Genomic DNA, 22068 nt, shown 5'->3' on the forward strand with positions numbered 1-22068 from the left:
TGTTTGCCGTCGGAGGCTGACGCTGGCTGCGGTGGACCTGGTGTACTCCCTGGAATGGCTCCGATGGCTCCGAAGGTGACCGCTGCTGCTGCTAAGGCGAGAGCAGCAAGATTGGTGCTGCGCGTGGGGCCCGAATCGGCCAGTTCTGGGCCCAGAGACGCTGCAGGGGAGGCAACCGGCTCTTCTGCTCAGCCGCTTTCCCAGTTTAGATGCGGAACTGCTCAGGGAAAACATCCGACCGGTCCCACAGTTGCTGATCTGCTGCTGCGGGGGGCGGCCGCGAGAACGGTTCCGGGTTATCGGGGGAAGAGTTGGATCGGACCCACGGACACTGAGAGGGCTGCCAAAACTACGACGACTGACATTGACTCCAACAAGGAGACCGAGCATGCTGATCTCGGCTCCGCAGGAGTTGTTCTAGAAACATTGGACGCCCCAGAGGTGTGGAATAAGGAGGGGGTTGATGAAGGAGTTGAAGATGCCAATAACCTGCTACCAGTGCCGCCAGCGTCAGAGCAGGGTGTAACAATTGGATCAATGGTGACGACGACTGTAGGTATGCATAGTTTAATCTCCTCTTTGGTTGGAGCTGTTACAGGGACTGATGCTGAAGCTGATGCTAATGAGACCTTGCTTAACTCGATGGGCACTTTACAAATAGAGATTGTCTCTCGGGATGATGATTTTTATAACTCAGGGGGATCCCCGGGCTTGACTGGCAAAGCAGCAAGAGCTAATATTATATCCATCTCGCCGCCACCGCAGATCTCCCAAATACAACAGGCCTCACAAGCTAGAGCAAATAAGATTTATGAACAAGAGAAAGATCCCAGTGACTTCTTTTCTTTCTCAGATAGGGGCGAATGGTCTGAAGATATTTTATCTACTGCAGATGAGAGCTATAGTGATCAGGAAGATGACCCTAGCTCCAAAACAAAAACCACTCTTAGAAAAAAAAAGAGACATGGAGAAAAAGACTTGGCCTGGGATTATACCCCTACAACCCAACTTACCGATCATCGGAAAACACTAAACTCTATACAAACAGAACACCCGGAACACCCAAAACAGCTAACCTCAACTCCCCCAACCTTAGATACCATACTTCAAGCCATTTCAATGCACCGCGAAGAGACACGTCAAGATGGACATAAGGCCCAAGCTGCAATGCGTAAGGTGCAAGGTGTGGTTCGTACACTAACAAAAACATGCAGTGCATTTGGGGATCGGCTCACTGATATAGAATCTAGAATTGCTTCTACTGAATCAGAATTGGCATCAAATCAAATACGAGTAGACTCTCATGAGGCACAGCTGGTGGATGTCAAATGGAAGCTAGAGGAATTTGAGAACCACCAGCGAAGGAACAATCTACGCGTACTTAGGGTTCCCGAAGGGGCGGAGGGAGAAGATATACGCTCCTATGTGGTGGAACTTTTCCGAGACTCTATGCCAGAATTAACTGGGTGGAACTGGGCCTTAGAAATCCAACGCACTCACCGCGTTCCCTTTAATGTAAAACATCCGGCAAAAGTAGGGGGTTTCCCTCACGCCATCCTGGTGTATTTTGGAAATTTTCTACTCTGCTAGGCGGTCTTTGAAAAGGCTAGACCGGAATCGAAGAGAACTAGGAATGAGATTTCTTATTTTGTACGACCAGATTTTTGCCACTCCACCGTTGAGAGACGGTGGAGATTACGCCAATTAATTCAGCCATTTCAGGATAAGAAAGCCCAGGCTTTTCTCAATAACTCTGCTCGGCTAAAAGTGATCTGGGGGGGACAAACCAATTTTTTTCTCTCAGAGATAAAAGCTAAAGAGTATCTAGATGGGTTATCTGGCTAGATTGGAATCACCCCCTCTTAAGCTTTGCTATTACGGTATCTAATGTGTCCTCTTTTCAATGGCTTAAAGGGAACTATATGTCCTGACTCTAGCCTTTTTTTTTGGGGGGGGAGGAGAAGAGGAGAGGAAGGACAGAAGGAGAGGGAGGGGAGGAGAAACAGAGAGAGGGGAAGGAAAAGGGGGAGGGGAAAAAAAACCAAACAAACATATATATGTTAAAGAAGGGAATGAAAGGAAGGAAAGAGGAAAAAAGGAAAGAAAAAAAAAAGAAGTGAATTTTGTTGAAATTTAAGAGCTCCGCACTCGAATAGCAAATGGTCATTCGTAGCACGTTCATCATCTACAGACTCTAGCTGGAGTCTGTATGCCTCAGAAAGGGTGAAGGGTGGGTTTTTGGGATGGGAGGGAAGGGGAATGGGGGAGATGGTGGGAAGGAGAGGGGTGGAACATAAAAAAAAAGTAAAAAGAGCATTGCCGGAAATTTTATTGATACAGTGCAACAGTTAATAATGATAATTAAAACACAAGCAATAAAAGAATTAAGATACATGTGGAAGATTGACAAGGGCTTCTGGTTACCGATAAAGCGGTGTCTAGAGCTATCTAGAAGACTATAATGGGAAAGATAACAATTTGTTCCTGGAATGTAGCGGGCCTGAATGAAAGGACCAAAAGGGTCCGCTTTGCTGAGATCATTAAGTTAAATTCTATGGATGTAGTCTGCACACAGGAGACACATATACCCTGGGAAAAAAGAGAACTACTGAAGGTTTGGGGCTAAAATATTCTAGCTTGTACAAGTCAAACCTCTAATACTCGGGGGGTAGCTATCCTAGCTAAAACATCATTGGGACTTGCAAAACGTAAGGTAGTAGATACACTGGGAAGGTGGGCTATTATAGAACTTATATCAGGTATTACTCTTTGCTCGGTTTATGGATCAAATCAAGATGACCCGCATATATTTAAGACTCTCGAAATCATCAAAATTCATAATTTTTTGTGGAGACCTAAATATCTCTCTAGATCCCGAACCTGGGAGACAAAACCAAGCCAGATACTTAGGTCGAAAACCTAGAGTATACTGCGCCTTAACCCAATTTAAGAATAGTCATGGCTTGTCGGATCTTTGGGATCTACTGAATCAGTCCGACCCTGGATACACATATTTTTCGTATCCACACAAAAAATATGTTAGGATTGACTATTTCTTTACAACAAGAGACCTGGTACCCCAAGCGAAATTTATGAAATTGCCCAAAATAATTTCGGACCATGACCCCTTAATTTTAGTTATAGAGTTAACCAGCTTTGTCAGACACCGTACTAAGTGGACGTTTGACAGAAAGCTCCTTGTTAACGAAGATTATATAAAATTTATTAGGGAATGGGCACAGAGATATTTTGATATGAATCGATACAGTGCAGCTAGAGGGGTTGTTTGGAACTGTTTTAAGGCCACTCTTGGAGGAGAAACTATTAGTTACACAGCTAGAGCAAAAAAACAACAGGAATGCAAAAATTAACAACTGTTACGTGATTTGGCTAGAGCTGAGGAAGAGCATGTTTCAACAAAAATGCAGGGTGATGACGGGGTCCATATTCTTCATCGTATATTGGTTTTTAAAACAGAATTGAATAGCTGGTTAACTCAGAGATCCGCTGAAACTTTTCAGTCGCATCTGAATAGCTCTTATGAAAATGGAGAAAGGATAGGTAAGCTATTGGCCCTACGCACCCGTCAAAAGATTTCCTATAATGTAACATCCTCTATCAAAATGGATGGGCATGAATATACCACTCCGGGCGATATCATTGAGGGATTCCAATGCTATTATCAAAAGCTATATCAAGAAGATACCCCGAAAAACATTGCGGAAGTCCGGGATGCAATTAAAAAATTGGCTATAAACCTTAAACTCGAAAACGGATTAGAAGACCCAACTAGAGATGAACTAGAAAAAGAATTTAACATTACAAAAGTCCAATTAGCTCTTTTTGACTTGGCCTGAGGTAAAGCTGCAGGTCCTGATAAACTGCCCATAGAGATTTATAAAATTTTAGGAAATATTATAGTACCTTTTTTATTGGATTTGTTCAACGGAGTACAATCAAGCGGAATTCCCCCTGAATTCTGGAGGGAGACTGATATTATTATATTTCCTAAAAAAGGCAAACCTATCGAGAATCCATCCTCATACCGACCAATCTTCCTGATCAATTTAGATTCTAAATGATAGGCGAAGATCTTGGCGAATCGGCTCAGGAGTGTCATCGAGCATCTGGTCTCCCCTTGGCAACATGGTTTTATCCCCGGCAAGGGCACTACAGACCATACTCGCAGAGTTATCTTGCTTTTAGACATCATGTCCGAGACGGGTGACCAGATGTCTATGATCCTCCTTGATGCCGAGAAAGCACCCACTCACAGACACATAAATACACTCACACACTAACAGACCCATTCAGAGACTCACACACCCAATCACAGACCCACTTAAAGACTAATGCACCCCCTCACAAACCCACTCAGACATTCATGCATTTACTCACAGACTGACTCACACTCGGAGGTACTTGTTAACCCACTCAAACACTCTCATACCAACTGAGACACTCACTGAGACACACACTCAGACATTCATGCACCATGAGACACCCACTTAAACACAAACACACCCACTCACACACCCATTGAGACACTCACACTTAATCCCTCACATACCCACTGAGATACTCATGCACTAACTCACACAGTCACTCTCAAAGGTTACATGTTACCATTAGGAAATACATATTTTTTTAAAACATAGAAATTTACTTAAAAAACGAAAGGTAAAAGCGACAATACAGTTAGGAAACAACATTAATAAGCCTTTGAAATTCACTGAAAAAAAGGTTAGAGGGACGTTATAGTTTGGAAATAGAATTAAAAAACCTTAGAAATTCACTCAAAAACCAAAGTTTATCGGGACGTTATAGTTAGGCTCACTTTTCACTCTTACAAAACATTGCAATTTAGCAGTTATCTGAGAAAACTATAACTTATTTCCCCGCAATGCACTGCTTATAATCTTACTTATTAAATCACTCATGACATGGTCAGTGACATCACTGAGGACATCACTGATGGCATCACTGATTACATCACTGATGACATTACTGATGACATCATTAAGTGACTAAGTGTTTTCTAAGAGTTTACAAGTTTAAAACACATATACTAACCTACTACAAACGTTGGACAGAAGTTGAGTCCCAAGATGGCTGCCAACAGTTCCTGGTTGAAGTGTCAGCCAACCTGATATCAGAACCAGGGACTGTTGGGTCCTCAGAAGATACACATCCCTAAATATACAAATTTGGATTTCTATTAAGAAGTTGAAAACTACTGAACAGATTTGCACCAAATAACAATAACACTCTTTCTGGACCAATAGGTAGCTTTCTGCCAAATTTGGTGTAATTCCATCCTGTGGTTTGAGCTGTAGTTTTATCTAAAATCCCAATGATATTGAACATGAGAAACACACTTTTTTAGACCTCTGCCCCACTTCACCCTGAAACCTTCCATGTAAACTAAAATTATTGGTGCACTTTTTAGGGGGAAATGTCATGAAGGTTTGTCAAACGGTACCAAAGATATAGGCAAGTCAAAAAATCATCAGATGACATTTGAAATGTTATGGGTGATGTTATGAGTGATATCACTGACCATGTCATGAGTAATGTAATATGTGATGTCATAAGCAGTGCATTGCGGGGGCGCGAGTTATAGTTAGCTCTGCTAACATTAACGGCTGCATTTCTCTGGTTTTGTACAAGTAAAATGTCAGCCTAACTATAGCGTACCTGTAACCTGGGTTTTTTTCTGTGAATTTTTAAGCTTTTTTAAATGCTAATTCTTAACTATAATGTCCCTGAAACCTGTGGTTTTATCAGTGAATTTCTAAGGTTTTTTCAATACTAATTCCTAACTATAACATCCCTGTAACCTTATCTATCTATCTATCTGTCTATCTATCTATGTATCTATCTATCTATCTATCTATCTATCTATCTATCTATCTATCTATCTATCTATCTATCTATCTATCTATCTATCTATCTATCTATCTATCTATCTATCTATCTATCTATCTATCTATCTATCTATCTATCTATCTATCTATCTATCTATCTATCTATCTATCTATCTATCTATCTATCTATCTATCTATCTATCTATCTATCTATCTATCTATCTATCAATCTATCTATCTGGAGGCGGAGCCGGCTGGACTGCGGGGGCTTCAAGTTCCCCCTGCGGTTCCCAAACAGATGGCCAAGCCCTGATGGATGGGGTCCCCGGGGCAGAAAATGACAGCTTGGCCCCACTCCCTTTTTTTAAAGAAAAGGCCTTCGAAGGGCGCCCTTAAAATAAACAAAAGAAAAAAAAGAAATGGCCTGGCCCCGGGGTATGGGTTACCCGGGGGCTACAAATTTCCCAGTAGGGGGGCCAACTGGCCCCCTCCCCTTTTGTGATTCCAAAAAGAAAGGCCTAGCCCTGGGGGATGGGCCCCCCAGGGCCAAAATCAGCCTCAAGAGAGGGAGCACATCGTCCCACTCCTTTTTTGGGTCAAGTTTTGTTTTTAAAAAATTGGTCCGGCCCTGGGGGATGGGCTCCCTGGGACCCAAAACAATCAAGGGAAGGGAGGGGGCCACACAACCCTCTTCCTAAAAAAAAGGAAATGAAGCCGGCAACTCGCCAGAGGCTGCGCCCCCTCGATGCACTACTCTGCAAACACGCCTCCTGGTGTGTTCTTGGTTGGGGGATGAAGTCCCCTTCGATGCTCAGGGTTCTTAGGGGCCAACTAGCCCACCTGTTACTTCCTTTAAGCCCCACACAGTGGGATTGCTGAGAGGTGGTCTGAGGCCACGTCCCTTTTTACACCACTTGGCAAATGTGCCTCTTGGCGCACTGCTGGTGGGGAGATGAGGTCATCCCCCAAGCAGCAGTGTGCCAGAAGGCATGTTTGCATAGTGGTGGAGAAAGAGGGCATGGCCTGCGACCACATTGCAGCAATCCCACTGTGTGGGGCTTGCTAGAGGTAACAAGTAGGTCAGTTGGCCCCTATGGACCCCCAGCAGCAAAAGGGACTTCATCCCCCAACCAAGAGACACCAGGAGAAGAGTTTGCAGAGTGGTGGACAAAGGCGGTGTGGCCAGGTATTAGAACTCAGAAATCCTGCTGTGTGGGACTTACTGGCGGTAATAGGAGAGCTAGTTGGTCCGCAAGGATGTCCATGTCATTAGGATGCCAAGGAGTATGAATTTGGGGTCCAGTGGGAGTTGTTCCTCGAGTACATAGGAGAGCTCTGTGACAATCTCAGTCCAGTATGTCTGTATAAAAGAGCAGCCCCAGATAGTGTAAATGAATGCACCCAGTTCTCCCTGACATCTTAGGCATGTGGGTTTTGGGCCCTACTCAGAATATGTAATTTAAGTGATGATAATAGGCCCTATTCAAGACCTTGAATTGAATGAATCGCAGATGTGTTTTAAAGCAGTAGCGGCCCGTGGTGGAAGTGCTGCCGGGCGCTGATGTGGGGTGGGGAGGGGCAGGGTGGGGGGTAGTAAACTGCGGAATACGGCCGCACAGAGGTAAGTACACAAACAAATTAATAAAATGAATTTTGTTGCATGCGCTGCCTCACCAAATGCGATGCAGCATGCGCAACGAAACTCATAGAGGAAAGGTAGAGGAGTGAGAGCCTCAAGTTGAATGTGGGTTGAGTTAAAATGGGTGGCGAGTTTGGATGGATTAATCACTACGGGGTTGAGAAGGTATGGGATTAAATGAGTTGGGCACTCAGGGATTTTTTTTGGGGTTTAGTAAACAGCATGAATGGAAAATTAATATAGATTGTTTATGAAGGTTTCAGTTTTGGTATATGTTTTGGATTTAATTAAACAACATGGATTATAATATTTACTAAATGAAGTACAACGTAGTAATGGTGACTTTTTGACACTTGCAGTAACCCCTGAAGAAGAGCTTGTGTAGCTCGAAATGCATTGGGTACAAATAAAGAATACTGCCATGGACTAAATCATGCGTTTCTATCGTGTTTTTGACTGAGGTCCAGATGGGCACATCTTAAACATGTGAAGCTTCGAAATAGCATAACACCTGACATGTGGATTAAATTACACATAAGTACATTTAACTGGAGTATAATACAGAGACAAAAGAAACAAAATGAGTAAAGTTTGGAACATTCTTGGAATTCTACAATTCAGCTGTGTGACTGGGTTTGGGGTGAAATGTCGCCCCACACAGCAAGCACTAGTGTGTTTGGCATGTTGTTATTAATCGTCCAGGATGCGTGAAACAGCCTTTCTTTCTAATGCTTCGATCAGGATGCGTCCCTCCAACAGGGCATATTCCGGGATTTCATTGGTGTCAATTCCCTCTGCCTGCCACGCATGGTGCAGTATTGCAAACTTCAAGAATTGGGCAGGTTGTAGTTGGTATTTGAGTTGCAGGGTTAGGAAGGGTATCAGTTTCCCTTTCTCCAGTATGGTTCCTACCGTGGATATACCAATTCTGTCGCATGACTTGAAACCATGAAGTTTGGAGACTGCTCCTAACCAGCTACCCTTCCACATAGGGATTTCCCATGTAATCTTACCAGCCCACCCCAGCTCATCTTTTTTGTGGCTGTTTGCCACACTAGCAGGGACACTTGTGTAGCTGAGGCTAAGGCGTGGGCGCCTCCTCCCCCATACAAATAGTGTAGGCGTGTATGTTTCCCCAACCCTTTTCTTTCAAGATGATATGTAGGGTGATCTTGTGGAGAAGAAATCCAGTCATTTATGGTGATTAAATGAGATGAGATGTAGCCTTCGATTTCTGGCAGCACTAGACCTCCATTATACTGAGACCTTTGTAGAGGGCAGAGGGATATCTGGGGATGGAGACCATCCCATAGGTGTAAACGCAGCCCTTTATTAATTGGTGCAAAGACAGATGTGTCCACTGGGTAATAGGTGTTCCTGGAGAGCATATAAAAATGTAGGGAAAGTAATCATTTTGCAGAGGGCTACATTGCTTAACAGCATTAGGTAGAGGCCTCTCCAACGCTTAACATCCATTAGAAAGTTGGCAAGCACTTGCCCAATGTTACGTGAGGTGCAGATCTCCTTTTAGGTGCTCATAAAAATACCCAAATATTGGAAACCTTCAATTGACATTCGAAGACCCTGAGGAAGTGGCAACCCCGGTCCTGGGACATGTGGGGCCAAGGCTACTGATTTGGCCCAGTTGATGGTATAGGCAGAGTAGGCTTTGTATTTGTCTATAACTTCAAAGAGAGCCGGGATGGTAACTTCGGGTTTTAATACATAGAGAAGCATATCGTCTGCATATGGGGACAGTTTTTCTTCTAACGTGTCCTCTGAAGTTACGCAGAACCTGTAAATGTGTGGGTATTGTCTGATTATGCAGGCTATTGATTCTATTGTAAGAGCACATATAAGAGGGGAAGGGGGAATCCCTGCCTGGTCCCTCTGCAAATTGGGAATTCGACGGACGTCATCACATTCACTCTAACCTCCACTATCGCATTTTTGTAAAGGAGAGCCACCCAGACACTAAATTGTGGATCGAAGCCATATTTTAAAAGCATTTGTTCCAGGAAAGGCCAATGGTCAGCATCAAATGCCTTTCAGGCATTCAGTCCTAATGCAAAGACCAACAATTCAACACAGTTGCAATGAGCCCCAAGAACATAAAAATGCAGGAGAATGAGCTGTAACCTCAAAGGACCTGTGACTCGGGAGGTGCAACTGTTAGTGAACTTCTTCATTGCATCAGCAACTATTCCATGGTGCACTCGCATCTTTCTACTCGCTCAGGGTCAGTCTACCCAGGCGTGAACACTCATTTTACAGACCCAGTGGCAATCTGTGGATACGACATATTTGGATCAGATGTACTGCAGTCCAGTCTTGCGATTTAAAAACTGAATAGGAGGAAGAAATTCAGACTAGGGTCTCTGTGTTCGGTGGCTAGCTTTCCATCAAGACTGCAAATCCACATGGCCAGCTCTTGGGAAGATACTGTACAAGGAGACTTATTCGTTTCCAATAACCCACAATCCTCTTCCAAACCTACAAAATGTTTTCAGCAACAATAAATCGGACATGTTTAGCATTTAGTACATTTGGCACGAATGCGTGAGTTATGAAGAGAAAATGCAATTTAAACTAGATTTTGGCCTGCTTACCTCGGAGCCTGTAGTACGCCAGGTGACTGGCCAGAATCTGCTTTTCTGACTCCCGAGGGCAGACCTTGACTCCAGTTGGAAACACAGACGACCTTTTCGTTCGGCGCTTGGACAAATCATACAGCCTTTTGATAGTCGATGACTTGGACATCGTTAGGAAAGATTCCTCATGGCGTGAAACAGAGGCACCATCTGACTGCGGCTCGGATTCGGCAGTATTTGTTGCATTCCGGGTTTCTGGGAAGAAAATTAAATCCATGAATACATTCAATTCTTGTTGGTAATTGAAATTTCAATTGTGGGAAAATGAAATCCATGAATACATTCAATTCTTATTGGTAATTGAAATTTCAATTGTGGGACTAAGCTAAGTTTTGGAAAGTACAAACACTATTGATAGCTTTGCTCTTATTTGACACATTACTGTCCTTTTCAATGCAGCCTTAGGGGCATATTAAAAAGGGCTTTAAAAGCCAAAGAAGCGGAGATAAAAATATCGCCCTATCAACAACAGGGTGTTAACATGCAAAATCGCATGTTAGCACCCTTTTTCACTACGCTTCCCTTTGCATCTCTAATGAGATGCAAAGTGGGCGTCCAGAGCAAAATAATAGGAGAAATGTCGCTAAGTGACATTTCTCCTATTATCAAGCTTCACGCTAACCCTGTTAGAGACAAAGGGGCATATTATCAAGCCAGGCGATAAAATTATCGCCGCTTTAGCGACAGAAAACTGCCGCTAAAACGGCGATAATGGGCTTGATAATATGCTCTATGGAATTCCAATTGAAGCTCAGGTTAGATGTCCTTCACATTTAACATGGGCTTCAATTGGAATTCCATAGAGCATATTATCAAGCCCATTATCGCCGTTTTAGAGGCAGTTTTCCGTCGCTAAAGCGGCGATAATTTTATCGCCTGGCTTGATAATATGCCCCAAAAAAAGCAGCGCTAACCACGATTAACGCTGCTTTTTTACGTCTGCTAATTTTCAGATTTATGGCTAAGTCTACCATTGGCTATCAACAAGGATATCCCTATCCTTGTAGTTTTATCGCTGCATTACCAGCGATAACCTCCCAAAATGCCGCTATCGCTGGATTTTTTATCGCCTAGGCGGTTAATGTTGTTAATAACGCAATAACCAGACGATATTATCCAGCGATAGCGGGCGTTTAAAAAATGAACGCTAAGCGCCCTTAGCGTTAATTTTCCCTGTTCCTTGTTAATATGCCCCTTAGTTCGTTCTGCATAAAAATCAGCGTATCACTGCTTACACTGTAACACAGGAATGTCAAGTCTGTTCTTTGAGCAGAACCATTATTCTAATCTAACTGCATTATTTTTTGACCGTCATCTGAAATGTGGCAATCTTCAGTGTGATAGACAGCCATGTTGAAAACGATTAAATAGACTGAAGGTTTATTTTTTGCTTTACAAATTTTTAAATTCATTAAATGTATGTAGTTTTCATTCTTCATTCTACTTTTCCCATGTATACACATAATAGTTTCCAGTTAAAACATAAAATATTTCATACAATAGTTACATTTAAAAAATCCCCCAAATAACTGTCTTCTTTTTATCTATGTTTCGATATTACTTTAATATAAATGTTACATTTGCTACATTGAATTGGTAGGTGATTTATAGTTTCCCAGTGCAACACTAAGTTGAATACTGCTTCTCTGCTTGCAGTATGAAGCATAAAATGTCAAAGTATTATAGCTGCTGTCCACCACTCTCTACACCCCGCGATATGTTAGCCCTGCAGACACTAGAATAAACAGCCAGAAAGACTTATGCTGCTATAACTCACAGTCTAAGTGAAACTTCTCAAGAAAGTTTGATTCTCGTTATCTTTTATTGATCGGTATATTCAGAAATCAAAATATTCTGGTGCTAATGTCGTTTCATGTTGCGACTCTCAGACATGACAAACCAAAATCATAGGTCTAATGTGCCCTGGAAACTGATGATCTCATTCACACTTTTGTTTTCAGTTCATTCACTTAATATCTTACTTTTCTCATTATGGCAGTCAAATTACTGTAAAGCTCGTTCCTCATATTCTCCATTGCTATCATTTTTCACGTACTCCTTTTCACTAAGAATAGTTGTGACTTGGTCTAGACCACAACAAACTCCATTCGTTCTCCTAAAGTGCTTTTAAAAAGTGGAACCCCCCACCCAATGGGTGCCACAGAACCGGGCTAGTCAAAGCGTGACAACTCTGAAATAGTTGACTTGTGATAACACAAACATAAACACATAAACATGAACATGTCTACTTTATTGGGGCCAAGTTCACAGGACGCCTATCTGGGGGATGGACCTGATATTCTTGTTCATGTATTTGTCTGCTGGCTACATGCCATCCCAACTGTGACCTGTCAATCTGTTACCGCGGGCCTAAGTTTGCTGAGCCTACCTGATCATGTAGTTCTGACTTAGGGTTGATGGACAGTTCACAAAATAAAAAGAATTCTCAAAGTTTTTAGATGTATGCCTTCTTTTTCTTAGATAATTCATATTTTCGTAGCTGTAAAATTACTCTGGTGGTTGGAAGTAATCAGAAATAGGTATGCAAGATAGAATTCGACGAGACGTTCCGCAGTACAAGAAATGTCAAATCACCTGCCTTCCTTACCCACTCAATATTCAGTGCAGGTGGTATCATGACGCACTTATCTTCATCTCATGCCTGAGGTCATTCACAACTTTTCTGTCGCACTATAGACTAGGGGCAACTGAGCAGCTTCTCTACCTATACTCCCCAGTATCTCCTGATGCAAGGGAAGCTTGAAAATTGTTGACATTAATAAAAAATGATGCTAATGCATATAATCATACACTCACATACATGAAAGAAATAGCATCACTATTATCAAATGCAACTCTCCATCAACCCTGACTCAGAACTACATGATCAGGTAGGCTCGGCAAACTTAGGCCCGTGGTAACACATTGACAGGTCACAGTTGGGATGGCATGTAGCCAGCAGACAAATACATGAACAAGAATATCAGGTCCATCCCCCTGATAGGCGTTCTGTGAACTTGGCACCAATAAAATGGACATGTTTATGTTTATGTGTTTATGTTTATGTTTAGGGATTTATAGAGTGCGTAGCTGCCCGTGGGCTTCCCAGTGCTAGGAAAAAACAACATTGGCGAGCTTAGTCAGGTCAAAAGGAAGGATTTTGAGAGAAGAGCAAGGTTTTTCCTTCGATCAGTTGGAAGGATCTGTCTTCCAAGAAGGAGGTCAGCCATTTTATCGCTGTGCCTGTGATGCCTGCATCCTTTAATCTATTGATCAATGTGCAATGTTCTACCGTGTCAAAGCGGCGCTCAAATCCAGTAGCAGGACAGCCGCTGTGCACCCCTGATCCAGGATTTTCTTCAATTCCTCAGTTACCACCAGCAGAGCTGACTCAGTACTATGATGAGTCGAAAACCCATTTGTGTATTGTGGAGCCTATGGTTGTCTTCTAGATATTGAGAAAGGGTCTGATTAACGCTTTTTTCGGCAATTTTGTAGAAGGGAAATTGGGCGATAATTACTGGGCTCTGTTGGATACAACTGTGGTTTCCTTAGTATTGGTCGTATTATTGCGTGTTTCCAGGATTTTGGGATCAGGCCTTGGGACAGTGAAAGTGATATCAAGGCTGCTGTGGCTGTTTTTGCTATAGTGCCGGCCTGTAGCAGGATATCTGGTGTAATAGGGTCTTGGGGAGAGCAAGACTTAATCTTTATCAAAGTAGAGGTAAGGTCATCCGCATGTACCGATTTAAAATGATCTAGTCCCTTTCTTGTCTTGGTGCTGTGATTATTGTTCGTGTTGATGTGGGAGTCAACTATCAAGGTGGTTCTGTTTTGTTGTAAGTTCTCATACAGTGTTTCCACCTTATTTTTAAAGAAAGTCGCCATCTGATTGCATCTTTCTTTAGATGACGGCTGGGGTTTCAATTCTTGGTTAGTGGTTGTTAGGGAGCGCACTACTTTGAATAATTCTTTGGGGCTATTCTGTGCCCCATTGATTCTATCTTCAAAATGTTTGGCCTGTGCCTGGATGATTTCCCTATGGTATTGTCTAATGGCCAATTTGTATTGGTTTTTGATACTGGGGTCATCATTTTTCCTCCACTGTCTTTCCATTTTCTTGCAGGATTTTTTTATCAAGATTAATTAATCATTAAACCATGGCGCTTTGTTCCTCCTCATGAGCTTAATTTGTCTGATTTTCTGCGGGTGTAGAGCGGCGACTTTGTTAAGCCAGTTGGCCCATGTTTTATCAGCATCTTCTATGTCACCTGTCAGGGCTGGGGCTTGATTCTCTAGTTCAGCCCTCATGGTGTCAGGTAAGGTTTTTGGCCATTTATTCCTCATCCCAGAGGGTTTAGGAATGGAGTGTTGTACCTGAGGTTTTTCAAGTTTAAACGGGATGAAGTAGTGGTCTGACCATGGTATTGGCATTGGAGTCCCTGTCTTTAGATTATCATCATTTGAGAAGATGGTATCCAGTATATGCCCTTTTACATGCGTGCTTGTATTTATCAATTGTGTTAGTTGCATGGCCGTCATGTCCTGAATGAATCTTCTTGTTGTGGCAATCTCTGGTTTATCTAGATGAAGATTGAAATCCCCTAGTGTTGTGGTTGAACTCTTGCAAGCCACTATATCTGCAATTAGGCCAGGTAATTCCTCGATAAATGGCGAGGCGGGCCTGTTGTTCGTGATATTTGGGGTGGTTACGCAATCTAACTCGTTTCTGTATAGGATTGCTACTCCACCTCCTGTTTTTCCCACCCTATGAAGTCTCTGTATGAGGAAATCTGGGGGTAGAGCTTGGACTAAGTCAGGGGACGAATCATCTTTCTGCCATGTTTCAGTAATGAACAAGACATCGAGTTCTTCACTCTCTATTAATAACCTGATCTCTGTGGTGTGTGCAGGTAGGGATCTGCTGTTGATCAAACCCATTTTCCAACATTTGCACTTTGTGAGGCTGTTTGTGTTACCTAGCCCATCAATTTTTCCTGTTTTAAACTTGGTCCGACAGAGTGGACAGGATACCTCCTTCTCTAACAAGCATCTTGGAGGTAGAGTTAGTTTGCAATGAGTTCCTCCGGCGTATCTCAGTGAGACTAACTCTTCCCTGTTATATGTAATGGCCTTGTGATTACCTGGGTCGATTTCGGCATAATTCCTGGCCCTTGGCCATGTCTGGACACGGATGGGTGCGGACGGGCTTGCCTTACATGGCCGGAGGGGTGCGCGCATTCCCAAAACACCATAAAGTCAGCCACATGGAGTCAGGAACACACAGCAAATCAGGATACAGCACACACAGCACATGCAGTGATCATGTACCCCTCATGCTGGACATCTGGACACATTCACTACTGGCCCACAGTGTGTCCATGCAAGGTCGAGGCCCGCTTGCCTTTCAATCAATCAATCAATCACTGCATTTGTAAAGCTCGCTACACACCCGAGAGGGTCTCAAGGCGCTGGGGAGGGGGGGTTGCTACTGGTCGAAGAGCCAGGTCTTGAGGAGTCTTCTGAAGGAGTCTTCTGAAGGCCAGCAGGTCCTGGGTCTGTCGTATGATGGTGGGGAGAGTGTTCCAGGTCTTGGCGGTGAGGTAGGAGAAGGATCTGCCGCCGGCGGTGGTTTTTCGGATGCGAGGGACTGTGGTGAGGGCGAGGTTGGCTGAGCGGAGGCTTCGGGTGGGGGTGTGGAAGCTGAGTCGGTTGTTGAGGTAGGTTGGTCCGGTGTTGTGCAGTGCTTTGTGTGCGTGGATCAGGAGCTTGAAGGTGATCCTTTTGTTCACGGGGAGCCAGTGCAGGCCTCTCAGGTGGAGTGTGATGTGGCTGCGGCTGGGGACATCGAGGATGAGTCAGGCCGAGGCGTTCTGGATGCGTTGGAGTCGTCTCAGGAGCTTGTTTGTAGTTCCTGAGTAGAGGGCGTTCCCGTAGTCGAGTCTGTTGGTGATGAGGGCCTGGGTAACGGTTTTTCTCTTGTCGAGGGGGATCCATTTGAAGATCCTGTGGAGCATACAGAGGGTGTTGAAGCAGGACGCGGAGACGGCGTTGACTTGCCTGGTCATGGAGAGATTGGAGTCGAGGATGACCCCCAGGTTGCATGCGTGGTCCGTGGGTTCCGGGGCTGTGCCTAGTGACGTGGGCCACCAAGAGTCGTCCCAGGCTGATGGGGTGGGTCCGAGAATGAGGACCTCTGTCTTGTCTGAGTTCAGCTTCAGTCTGCTGTCCTTCATCCAGTCGGCTACGGCCTTCATTCCTCTGTGGAGGTTAGCTTTGGCGGTGTGGGGATCTTCGGTGAGGGATATGATCAGCTGGGTGTCGTCAGCGTAGGAGATGATGTTGAGGTTGTGTTGTTGTGCGACGTGGGCGAGGGGGGCCATGTAGATATTGAACAGCGTCGGGCTGAGGGAGGATCCCTGTGGGACGCTGCAGATGATCTCGGTGGTTTTGGAGCGGAAGGGTGGGAGGCGGACGCTCTGTGTTCTGCCGGAGAGGAAGGATGTGGTCCAGGCCAGGGCCTTCTCTTGGACACTGGCGTCATGGAGGTGTGCTGATAGGGTGCGGTGGCAGACTGTGTCAAAGGCTGCTGATAGGTCCAGGAGGATGAGGGCGGCTGTTTCTCCTTTGTCCACCAGGGTTCGGATGTCGTCAGTGGCGGCGATGAGGGCGGTCTCGGTGCTGTGGTTGCTGCGAAAACCGGATTGGGAAGGGTCCAGGATGTTGTTAACTTCGAGGTAGCGGGTCAGCTGTTTGTTGACAATCTTCTCAGTCACTTTTGCCGGGAAAGGGAGCAGGGAGATGGGCCGGAAGTTCTTGAGGTCCATGGGGTCTGCCTTGGGCTTCTTCAGAAGGGCGTTGATCTCGGCGTGCTTCCAGCTTTCTGGGAAGGTTGCTGTCTCGAGGGAACAGTTGATTGTTTTCCGGAGGGTGGGCACGATGGTTGCGCTGGCTTTGTTGAAGACGTGGTGAGGGCAGGGGTCCGATGGGGATCCGGAATGGATGGAGTTCATGGTTTTGATGATATCTTCGTCACTGACGCTGGACCAGACAGTCAGGCGACTGGTGCGAGTGGTAGTCGCAGGGGTGGTGGACTCGGTGGTGGGTGCAGGGGGGTCGGAGTTGAAGCTGTCGTGGATGTCGGTGATCTTGCGGTGGAAGAAGGTGGCCAGGGAGTCGCACAGGTCTTGAGATGGCGGGATGACGTTGGTGTTGGAGAGTTCTTTCACGATGCTGAAGAGCTCTTTGGTGTTGTGTGCGTTGTTGTCTAGGCGGTCCTTGAAGGCGGTCTTCTTGGCGGTCCTGATGAGTTGGTGGTGTCTGCGGGTGGCGCTCTTGAGGGCTGTGTGGTTGTCTGGTGTTCGGTCGTGGAGCCATTTCTTCTCCAGCTTCCGACAGGTGTGCTTGGAGATCCGGAGGTCCTCGGTGAACCAGGCGGCTTTCTTGTTGGTGTGGATGGTTGTAGAGGTCTTGAGAGGGGCGAGGGTGTTGGCGCAGTCGTTGATCCATTGTGTGAGGTTGGTCGCGGCGGTGTCTGGGTCGGTGGGGTCGGTGGGTGGTCTCAGGGCGAGGGCAGTAGTCAGTTGGTCCTCGGTGACCTTGCCCCAGCAGCGGCGTGGTAGCTGTTGGGTGTGGTGGTGTGTGGTGGGTTTTCTGAAGGTGAAGTGGACGCATCTGTGGTCGGTCCAGTGTGGTTTGGTGGTGTGGTTGAAGGAGACGTGGGGGCTTGCGGAGAAGATGGGGTCGAGCGTGTGTCCAGCGGCATGAGTAGGTGTCGTCACGAGCTGTTTGAGTCCAAGGTTGGCGAGGTTGTCGATCAGGGCAGTGGAGTTGGCGTCATTGTTGTTCTCGAGGTGGAAGTTCAGGTCCCCGAGGAGGATGTAGTCCATGGAAGCGAGGGCGTGGGTGCTGATGAGGTCGGCGATGGTGTCACTGAACTGTGGGCAGGGTCTGGGAGGTCTGTAGATGAGAGTTCCTCTGAGGGTGGTGTTGGGGTCGGTGTGCATCTGGAAGTACATGTGCTCGGCGGTGGTGAGGGTGTCATCGGTGTTCGTTGAGATTTTGATGGAGTCTTTGTGGATGATGGCGATTCCTCCTCCCACTCCGTTGGTGCGCTCTCTGCGGGAGATCTTGTGGGATGGCTATGGCGATGTCTGGTGCTGAGGTGGCGTTCAGCCAGGTCTCCTTCAGGAAGGCGACGTCGGGGGCGGTGGAGTCTAGGAGGTCCCAGAGTTCGATGGCGTGCTTGCGAGCGGAGCGGGTGTTGAGGAGGATGCAGCGGAGGTGGTTGGGTTCTCTGGCTGGTGGTGTGGAGTGTTGGATGCTGGTGAATCTGCAGTTCCGGCAGGTGAAAGGCCCCTGGGTGCGTTTTGGGGTGGCCCGGTAGCAGGGGTGGTCTCGTCTGGTGTTGAGTGCGTGGAGGGTGCTTGCGTCGTAGTGCAGTCTGGCGTTGCGGGGGTGCGGGGTCCAAGGGTTCTGGCACTGGGTGTGGTCCAGGCGCGGATGGACGCATACGGGCTTGCCTTAGGCGCACCTTCGGCGTGCCAGCGGCGCGCCCGCTGCGCGCATCCGCTGCGGGCCCGCTTCGCGGCCTCCATATGAGGGCAGAGGGAGGGAGGAGCAGCTGGGAGGTGGGTGCCGGGCGGCCAATGGGAGTGATGAGGGGGGGGCCGCAGGGGCTCAGCGGCGGGGGAAAACCCGGGGAAAAAATGGCGGGAAAAGACGGCGGGAGAGGGACAACAGAGCACAGAAGTACAGAAAGCAAAACACAGGGGCACAGAATGAAAAAACAAAGTGGCACAGAAAGCCAAGCGCAGGGGTACAGAATAAAAAAGGGAGCGAGCAGTCAGGCGGCAAAAGCGGCAACGGAGGTTCAACCCACAGGGAGCTGCGTGGCGGATGGGGGGAGCGACCTGCCTGGTGACAGGGTCAAAGGCCTTTCTTATCAGGGACCTTTTATTTACAACTCCACAGACAAGGCCTGCATTCTTTTACCAAACAAGGATCACGGGATGTACTTTTACGACACCCAGAACTGTATAAAAATCACTCTGACTTATTTTATTCTGAGACAGTCCTCAGACCCGTTTCTGTAAATGTACTCCCAGGTGAAGTGCTTATTTGAACCAACTGTTCCTGTTTTGCCAAACGCCCCTTGTCTCTTGTATTTTGAAGCTAAACTGAAATTCGAGGAACAACATTAATAGGTAGAGGCCATATGGTCCTAAATGAATGCCACTATCAATAAATAGCCCTCTAAATAGTTAACCACCGAATGTGCAGGCATTTGGCTTTAGTCCCCTTACATCCCAATAGAGGCCCAGCCTTGATGTCACATGCAACAAAACACAGAGAATTAATATGAAGAAAGCATCATTTAAAATGCTGTCAACCACTCTGTTATACCCATACAGAATGGCGGTAACAGCCATTTTCTGAGTCCTGACACCTCCAACATTCCAGTAACATACTAAAGTTACATGTGAGAAAGGGAGAAAGGGACAAAGAGAAGGGAGGGAAGTAAATGGGAAAATATGTACAAATGAACTTTTATTATAAGATTAAACTGTTTAAAATATGACATCTCTCTTATTCAATAAGGCATGTCTTTAAAAACCTTGCATGAATTCCCAATAGGGCTCCCTTGAGCAAGGAAGAACCCTAAACCTGATTTCTGCATTGGACCCAGACTTCTCTTGTGGAGCATTTATGGTGTCATGATGTTCCTCCCTTGGGCCGTAGGTATTATCCTCTCCATCAAAAACTGGACCAATATCCTCGTCATGAAAAGTAGAGTACCTAAATGGAACATCTGACCATGATCATTAATATTCTCATCACAACCATCTGAATAACTATGGCCTTGTAATAGGTTACGGGAATACACACATTTTGACACCTGTTTAAGTGTCTAGCACTTTCCTCCTGGGTGATAACACTTCCTTTATTGAACTTTACACTCTCAGGGGACCAAAAAATCTGCTTCTACCTTTAATCAACCCTCCTAGGATTACAGATTCTGACCTATTTTAATGTCTGGACTTTTCAATCAATCAATCAATCATTTGTAGAGCGCACTACATACCCGCAAGGGTCTCAAGGCGCTGGGAAGGGGGCACTACTGGTCAAACAGCCAGGTCTTGAGTAGTCTTCTGAAGGTCAGCAGGTTTTGGGTCTGTCTTAGGCTCAGTGGGAGGGTGTTCCAGGTCATTGGCGGTGAGGTGGGAGAAGGATATGCCAGTGGTTGTTCTTCGGATGCGAGGGATGGTGGCGAGTGCGAGGTCGGCGGAGCGGAGCTGGCGGTTGGGGATGTAGAAGGAAAGTCGTCTATTGAGGTAGGCTGGGCCGGTCTTGTGGAGTGCCTTGTGTGCGTGGATGAGGAGCTTGAAGGATATCCTCTTGTTGACGGGGAGCCAGTGCAGGTTTCTCAGGTGGGGGGTGATGTGGCTGTGGCATGGTACGTCGAGGATCAGTCGTGCAGAGGCGTTTTGGATGCGTTGCAGTCGTTTGATGAGTTTGGTCTGGGCTCCGGCGTAGAGGGCGTTTCCGTATTCGAGTCTGCTGCTGACGAGGGCCTGGGTGACTGTTCTTCTTGTGTCTGTCAGGATCCACCTGTAGATCTTGCGGAGCATGCGGAGGGTGTTGAAGTAGGAGACGGCGTTGATTTGCTTGGTCATGGAGAGCGTTGAGTCGAGGATGATTCCCAGGTTGCGTGCATGGGCGTTGGGTGTTGGGCCTGCCCCCAGTGCTGTCGGCCACCAGGAGTCGTCCCAGGCTGAAGGGTTGGAGCTGAGGATGAGGACCTCCATCTTGTCCGTGTTCAGCTTCAGTCGGCTGATCTTCATCCACTCGGCGACAGCCTTCATTCCTTCGTGGAGGTTGGATTTGGCGGTGATGGGGTCCTTGGTGAGGGAGAGGATCAGTTGAGGGTCGTCGGCGTAGGAGATTATGTTGAGGTTGTGCTGTCGGGCGACGTGTGCGAGCGGGGCCATGTAGATGTTGAACAGTGTCGGGCTGAGGGAAGATCCCTAGGGTACGCCGCAGATGATCTCTGAGGCTTCAGATCGGAATGGGGGGAGGCGGATGCTCTGGGTTCTGCCGGAGAGGAAGGAGGTGGTCCATTCCAGAGCCTTGTCTCTGATCCCTACGGCGTGGAGGCGTGCGCGTAGTGTGCGGTGGCAGACGGTGTCAAAGGCGGAGGAGAGGTCCAGGAGGATGAGGGCTGCCGTCTCACCATTGTCCAGCAGGGTCCTGATGTTGTCGGTGGCGGCGATGAGGGCAATCTCGGTGCTGTGGTTGCTGCGGAACCCTGACTGGGAAGGGTCCAGGATTCTGTTTTCTTCAAGGCATCGGGTTAGCTGTCTGTTGATGTTCTTCTCGATGACCTTGGCCGGGAACGGAAGCAGAGAGATGGGCCAGAAGTTCTTGAGGTCTCTTGGGTCCACCTTGGGTTTTTTGATTAGGGCGTTGATCTCTGCGTGTTTTCAGCTCTCTTGGAAGGTCACGGTCTCGAAGGAGAGACTTTTGACCTCTTGTTAAACACCTCAATAGGCCTAGGATCCACAGTGATGTATTTCTACTCATATGCAAGCCGCTACAGCCTCCTCTTTACTCAGCTGCTACAGCCTCTTCTTTGGTGCGGCTTTGTTGACCTAACTGCAGCCTTTGATGAGGTTGACAGACCCTCGCTCTCAAAGAAACTTGCAAACTGGGGCATCCCACCCTCACTTCTAACGGCCATAATATCACTTCATTCAGAAACCTGGGTACGGATAAAAACAGGTCCCACATCTCTGTCGGTGAAAATCGATGCGCCCTGTGGTTTGAAACAAGGGTGTATTCTCACCCCCCCCCTCTTTAATCTGTACACAGCGGACCTGGGAAACGTGCTAGCTAACAGCAGCCTGGCTCC

The 22068-nt window shown here is 46.4% G+C and overlaps 1 protein-coding gene across 1 annotated transcript in view; it reads right to left on the reverse strand.

Annotated features, from left to right (window-relative positions):
- IMPG1 (interphotoreceptor matrix proteoglycan 1) overlaps positions 1 to 22068 on the reverse strand; it is a 1638967-nt gene that overhangs the window by 1245916 nt on the left and 370983 nt on the right. The window contains exon 2 of the mRNA XM_085609628.1: positions 10116 to 10352. Coding sequence (XP_085465754.1) covers positions 10116 to 10352 — 237 coding nt within the window. The remainder of the gene's footprint in view (positions 1 to 10115; positions 10353 to 22068) is intronic.

This window comes from Triturus cristatus, chromosome 6 (genome assembly GCF_964204655.1).
Source record: "Triturus cristatus chromosome 6, aTriCri1.1, whole genome shotgun sequence".
Lineage (NCBI taxonomy): Eukaryota > Metazoa > Chordata > Amphibia > Caudata > Salamandridae > Triturus > Triturus cristatus.